Source organism: Arachis ipaensis, chromosome B07 (assembly GCF_000816755.2).
Source record: "Arachis ipaensis cultivar K30076 chromosome B07, Araip1.1, whole genome shotgun sequence".
Lineage (NCBI taxonomy): Eukaryota > Viridiplantae > Streptophyta > Magnoliopsida > Fabales > Fabaceae > Arachis > Arachis ipaensis.
In genome coordinates this window covers 126,066,101-126,073,702 of record NC_029791.2, presented here as the reverse complement: position 1 = coordinate 126,073,702, position 7,602 = coordinate 126,066,101, and the positions used below count along the sequence as shown (strand labels likewise).

Sequence of the window (7,602 nt, the reverse complement as noted above, 5' to 3'; positions counted from 1 at the left end):
CTTATTTTTAATACATATTTTAATAAATATTTTATACAAATAAGTAATTAAGTGACTAATTTTTTATATACATGTAACATAATTGTAATTTTAAACATACTAGTGGACATATTCGTGCGATGCACGTGACAATGCTATTGGTAATAACTAATGTGCCAAAAATGTAACACCCTACTACACAGAGATTTACGCTTAAGTCGTAGAACAAAAGTAGTGTGGTGTTACGGACTTCTAATCAGAAAATATTTACATAATAATAGTGGAAAGAGATAATATACTAGGAGTCTTGAAAAACGGGCAAAACAAAATCGCAAAATAAAAAGCGCAACACTCAAGAAATAGAATTACTTGCATGCTAAGAAACCTAAAAGTTAAGGATAGGAATAAGCGAAAGAGTCACAAGAGTGCCAATAATACAGTGAAACTAGCTCCTGACTCAGCCTGCGAAACCAAGGCTGGCCGGAGAATATTTACATATATACATAAGTATCCCAAATACCCAAAATACAGAAACAATTTCCTAACTCTCCGGTAACCTCTATGAGGAACAAAATAATGAAGTTTCTTGGAGAGCAAGCTAGTACATATATACATACATATACAAACAGAAAACCCAAAATACCCCAGGGACTACTCCGCTTCAGGGAAATCCAGATGCCTAGCGAGGAGCCTCTTGACCTGCATTTGAAAACAACAACACAGTATGGGGTGAGAACCGGAGGTTCTAAGCATGGTAAAGGTGCCACGCGTATAATATATAAGGTTCTGAGAATGCCAGAGGCAATCCTATAACTCTAATGTACAGTTATAAAACTTAAATTCTAAGTAAAAGTCATAAAAAGGGTAGGTGACCTAAGTATCCTAAACATACTTACTTCAAACCTAACATTCAACACCTAGCCAATCCAGCCTTTCCTCTGCGCCTCCATTCATCAATAATTCAGCAGAGACGAACAACCACACATGTTCGCGCACAAGTAGGAAGCAAATAGTGTAAATAGCAAATATAACACTTAGCAGGGTAAATGTTCAGTTAGGCAATCCCAAGTAATGCAAAGCAGATGAACAAACAAGATGCACATGATGCATGCCTGTCCTATGGCTGATGATATTATCTGTCGGTTATGTAGCCAACACGACATGTCCTGGTAGCTACCCATAGACTGAAACACCCATGCAGAGCAAGTGGGTTTGAGCCACAACCCCTTTGCTACTACCCGCTTAACCCAGAGCCAGTGGAATAACCACTACTGCGGCTACTACCCAAGCGGGTGTTTAAAAGCTCAACCTGGAGCAAGTGGAAGATCCACTACTGCTGCTACTACCCAGGAGATAAACATACCTTTATTCAATTAAAATCAAGCATGATCATTATTAATTCTCAAACATTAACCTGAAACAAGCGGGACGAACCACCATCCTTGCTACTACCCAGGTATCTCAAGCATTCATTCATTTATTCCAAATGAGTTCAATCATCCATCAACATATCACTATCACAATGTTCATCATTTTCATAACATTTTTATCCTTCTTATTCCTAATTTATCATTTTAACTTTTACTTCACCCTTAAGTTACCTTAGATTCATAACTTCCGCTAATTACTAAGCTTACTAGTAAAATCTAAGGTTAACAAGGCAAAAATAGGGGTTTAGGGATTCAAAATCATGTTTAGATCATAAAAACACAGGTGCTGGAAAACAGAATGTGTGCGTGCGCACAGCTTTAAAAGAAAACAGAATGTGTGCGTGCGCACACCAATCAGAAGCTACTTGATGTGCGTGCGCCTCACCTGTGCGAGCGCCACCAGCAAAAAGCATACCCTGGTGTGTGCGTGTGCACAAGGATGTGTGTACGCACAGGTAAAATTTCTGCTTCTGTTGGGTGCGTGCGCACAATGGTGTGCGTGGGCGCACACCAGTAAACCTGATTCTGCTGCAACTTCGAAAAATTCAGTTTTTCTTACCAGATTTTCGGCGTCCATAACTTCCTCTACAGAATTTGATTTTCCGCAAACCTTATATCAATCTCAAGCTTATCAAACATTCTTTAATTTAAAACAAACCTCATTTGCATCCAAAATTTGAGGAGCAAGTTATGGACTACCAAAGTTCATCAAAAACCATTTTTTACCAAATTGCACCTAAACTTCATTTTTACCAAAACCACATTTTCCTTGCAAACTCATTTCCACTCAACTTAACATACCATAACCATCAATATAACCAGCCCTTAATCATAGCACAACGATTCTTGTAACCTTAGCTCAATAACGTCATATTTCACCCAACTTTACAAGTTTTAGCTACAAACAAATATATTACTATGCTATACATACACATATTATCATCATTATTATACTAGTATATGTATATGTACACATTCAATAATAACCAAATCTCAAGAAACATCATAAACTAACCATATTTCTCAACACAAACTCAACATCCACTTATCCATCAACATCAAAACTAATCATTTAATGCATTTAACCATTTCAACTTATCCTATAGTGCTCTAGCCTAAGTTTTCACAAAACCTTATATATTAAACGCGAGAAACCTAAACCATACCTTGGCCGATCATCGCGTATGGTCAAGGCAGCCACACTAGCTATGCATACAGCCCCCACAAGCTTGAGAAATCAACAACAATCTTAGCACCAATCACCACCAAGCTTCCAAATGCCCACAATTCAATTCCAATGCATATATATATACTTAATTCACACCTAATACACATGTATATCTCAAATTTAGATTTCACATAATAAAATCAAGATTTGACTAGGGTTTAGGTGGTCCTTACCGTACCCACACGCATAGCTACTCAAACCCGATAAGCTCCGCAAGCTAAATCGAACCTAAAACACCAAATTGAACAAGATTTCATCATAAGGGCTCAATTTCACAAATAGAAAGGGGGTAGAGAATATGAGACAAAATTGAGGCTTACCGGTAAAATTGATCCGACAGAAATGTAGAGCTCAACGCGCTGGACGCGAACGGTGCAGCGATCGGAGCTCAAACGGGGAAGTTATGGTGGTTGGAAGTGGGAGTTAGGTTTTGATCATTACCTTTCTTCTCCTTCCATGGCTGCTGGATGAAATGAAGAACGGAAGGAAAATGATGAGCTGAAGCTCATTTAAGTAATGGGTCCGGTTGGACCCACGGGCCCGGTTCAACTGGTTCGGCTCATCCGGCCCAATTTTAGGCCAAATTTTTCGAAATTGGTGTCAAAATTCTTGTTTTGCAGAGCTCTATCCTAATTTGATATAAATTCATATTTTTCATTTTCTTTATTAAAATTTAAGTTATTGACTAATTATTCGCTAATTTTAAGGGGTTTACATCCTACCCACCTAATTAGGAATTTTGCCCTCAAAATTCAGATTCAATTATCTGAAAAGAGGTGTGGGTAGTCTTTCGGCATATTCAGAGTTTCTTGAAGCTGACCTTGTTACTCGAAACGTCTATCTCCTTTCATTTAAACTGGCTTAGGTTGTAAGACATGAATTTGTTTTAGAAGTGTGTTTCAGAAGTTACGAAATATGGAGTACGTCGGATAGGTTCAAAAGGTATGGCAGAAAACCATTTGGCACGTCACTGACCATCAATACCTTTTAAGAATTGAAATGGGCTAACTTAGCGAGGTTTAACTTCTTAGTTTTTGATTGCTCATCCGATTCTAGTTCGTTGAAGTAATCTTTAGAAACAGGTACCCTCTTCCTTCAAACTTGAGAAGACTTTTTCTTAGATTTGCCTAACTCTTTTGTCGGATTTCATAATGAGAATCTTGACTCAAATTTGCGTAACTTTTTCTTTGTTGTCCCGGCTATCAAATTCAGGAACTAAGACGTTCAATGTTCCAGTTTCTGATTAATTCAGAGGTGTTTAGTGTACTGTGAAGTCTCAGCTTCTCCCTGATGTATAGTCTCGTTGATATCCCCAATAAGTAGTTTGCTCCGATGGGCAAAATAGACTTGGTCACTTGATCCATGATTCCCTGACAGCATCACCTTTTGTCCTAGACCTCGGCAATTTATCATGAAATCTATAGCTATTCTCTTTTATCTTTAATATAGAACCTTCGACGATTGTAGCATTTTGAACGGCTTCTGGTGGTCTCTCTTTTCCTTCTCATGCGTCGAATATGTAATCGCATAGATTGCCTCTTCATTCTTCACTTCTGGCTGCTCAAAATATCTTCTTGGATTTGTGGTACGTTTTATTAAGTTCAGGGCCAATTCGAAAATCCTCTCTTGTAAGTTTTGGACAATAGTTTCTCGTCTCAACTTCCGATTTCTTGACACATAACTCTCTCTTGGTATCTGCTTGATTCAACAGGCTTCGATACTCTTAGTAGCTCCTTATCACCATTATTGCGCTCTCTAAGTCCTTGACTCTACGATCTCTATTTCGGCATTGGGCATATGAATCTCTTCTTAATTCCCTTTTGATTACCAGACTTCGACTTCATTGGCGGATCCTTATTGTCTCGTTATGCGTCTCGTATCTCATCGATACCATGTTGTAAACTGGTAATGAATTTAGTCCGACACCCCCAGTCACAATCTCAGTATCTAACCGAGGGCTTCTACTTACTTAACAGTCCTCCTCCTTTACCGTCCCCCAAACAGCTCTTAGAGACTACCTGCTGAGGCCGTTCACTATCACGTTGGCTTTTGTCACGTCTGTGCGTATCCTAAACTCTTTAACAATGCATCGCAATTATTCCGAATGGTTTATTTGGTTCGGGCGTCACAAATACTGACATTAAGGTTAATCTTTTCTCTCAAGTTTCGAAAGTTGCCATGGCATTTAGGTATCCCATATACACGGTGCATCTTATTGCATATACTTAATCACAAGAAATACAATCAATGAAAATTAAGGTTTTATAATTCCTAGTAATGTCATAGGGTCGTTTTGCGTTCAAAGATCTTGCTCTAAGGAATCAACGTCTCTCTGGTTACAGCTAGGATTCATACGCAATACTAATATAGGCTCGAGTTGATTTTCAAAGAGATATTAAGCTCGAAAGATGAATAAAGAATATGAACAGTGTTCATGGGAAATCAGAAAGAGTTTTATATACGGTCGATCATAGTTGTATCAAAATAATAGAATGCACAAGAAGAGGAATCTAGGTGCATCTCAAGAAAGGAAACCAAACCAAAAACATTTGATAGTAAGGATAGGACATACTGAATCAAGTAAGTTTCAATTGAGCTTGAGAGATATAAAGTTGTGAAGAGAGCACCCAACCTTCAACAAATTTCTAAGGCTCAAGAATCATTTATCTATACCAAAACAAGATCAGGCTCACCTCTGGATGGACAAATTCAAATATAAATATATGCATGCAAAGGGGTTAGAAGTTTAGTGGATAAATCTTTGGTTGTCTGAGGAAAAAGGAATCTGAAACAGAATTTCATTGCAAATACAAAAAGAAAGCTAGATCGAATCATGAATATTTGCCGGTACACTCCCTCTCTCATACAGTCTACTACTATGGTATTCTTTTTCTATTGACGTTTTCAGTCTTACATCCTCATCCCTGACACAGGCTGTAAATGAGCGCGGCGTTTAAAGGTCACATACTATGATTTAAGTTTTTGGTTTTCAGTTTTGCAGTTACCTCAACCTTGCTGATTCAATCGTCCTCCATCTTGAGTCTTTCCGTGCGGACAATTCCTAGATACGTGTCCCGCTAGACCACACTTGTAACATACGCCCAAGCCAAAGCGGCACGGCCTGTCCGGATGGTAACGACCACACTTCTGTCATGTCAGCTCCTCCGAAGTATCCCTTGTTTGTTTTCCTGTACCGTCCTTGTGGTGATCATCATTCATTCCAACCAGGTTCCGACCATGAGGAAATGGTTGAGTATATCCTCTTCGCTTGAATCCTTGACCCCTTGGTACCAAATTCTGGTGGTGGTCTCTTCGGTGGAATTCCTGGTTATCGTTCTTTGCCATGGCGGCGTTCCTCACACATTCTTTAGCTATTCGGCTCTTGTTCACAAGTTCAGAAAATACCCTGATCTCCATAGGTGCAACAAAGCTTAGAATATCGCTCCGAAGGCCTCCCTTAGCAAAGTCTTCAGGTGCACCTTGACAGATTCGGGAAAAACGACACAATTCTTCGAACCTGTTAGTATATTCAGTAACAGTCATCTGGCTTTGTTTCAGTTGAAGCAATTCAAGTTTCTTGGCATTCTTGACTGAAGTTGGAAAATACTTATTGTAGAACTCGGTTCGGAACACTTTCCAAGAAATCACAACACCATCTGGCTTTAGGATTCGCCGTGTTCCCTGCCATCAGTATTGAGCCTCGCCTTGCAGCTGATAAATTCCAAATTCAACCCACTGCTCTTCGAAAATCTGTTGAGCCTGCAGTGCCCACTCTATTGCCTGAATCCAATTATCCACTTCAGTGGGGTTTGAAGTTCCTCTGAAGGTCGGAGGGTGAACCTTCAGAAAAGAGGAAAGCGTCATAGGGCCCTCATCGCCGTTATTGCCATTATTCTCATTGTTCATTTGGTTTCCCAAAGCTTTGGCTGTCGCCTGCATAGCCGCAGCCATGTTTTCCAAGGCAGCCATGAAGTCTACAGGGCCATTCTCTGTCGGTTCAGAGTTAGCATTGCCTATTCTACCTCTGCCTCGCCCGCGACCACGTCCGCGAGTCGACATCTGGTTCCTATATACACCAAACAAGTGATATCAAGTTGATCAGTCTCAATATCGCAAGTCTAGTGCTTTAAGTTCCAAATACATGCTCATGAACGTTTATGCCACATATATCAGTTAAATATCCTAATGGCACATAGACACATACACAGAGAATGCACAGAAGCATGTTCAGTCCGCCCTCAGGCTCCGAACTGCTCTAATACCATAATGTAACACCCTACTACACAGATTTACGCTTAAGTCGTAGAACAACGGTAGTGTGGTGTTACGGACCTCTAATCAGAAAATATTTACATAATAATAGTGGAAAGAGATAATATACTAGAAGTTTTGAAAAACGGACAAAACAAAATTGCAAAATAAAAAGTGCAACACTCAAAAAATAGAATTACTTACGTGCTAAGAAACCTAAAATATAAAAGTGTTTTTATTTTAAAATATATCTTTTTAAAAGTAATTATTAATATTTTTTTAGAATAATAAGAGAATTATGATTAGTTTGTATTTAATTAACTTTTTTTAAAATTTAGGTCTCATTCTGTTATTTTAATAAGAAGAGACCCTATTTAAAAATTATTACGGGTCAATTTTTAAATTAGACTTAAAATTGCGGTGTTCCATGCATAAGCATTATTTAAAGGTATGTCAACTCATAAAAAATGCAATATGAATTATAAAAATATTAACCAAATTTTAATAAAAATATTGGTTCTAGATTTTTTCATAATTTTATGTTCCACAAGATAATCCCAATCCCACGTCCCGAACAAAGCTATATATCGTTTGCACTAGGCCACATTGTGTAATATTTAATCATTAAATAGCATATTTAGATATTACATATATATTTGGACATTTCGGGTGGCTATATATGATTATATGGACGTCCAACCCAACTCAATTATT

The 7,602-nt window shown here is 38.3% G+C and overlaps 1 protein-coding gene across 1 annotated transcript; it reads right to left on the bottom strand.

Moving 5' to 3' along the window:
- Nucleotides 5,788-6,696, bottom strand: LOC107607967. The gene is made up of 2 exons (XM_016309857.1): nt 6,418-6,696; nt 5,788-6,318 (listed from the first exon to the last, which is right to left on the bottom strand). Exons 1-2 carry the CDS (start codon nt 6,694-6,696, stop codon nt 5,788-5,790), a joined length of 810 nt encoding a protein of 269 aa, XP_016165343.1.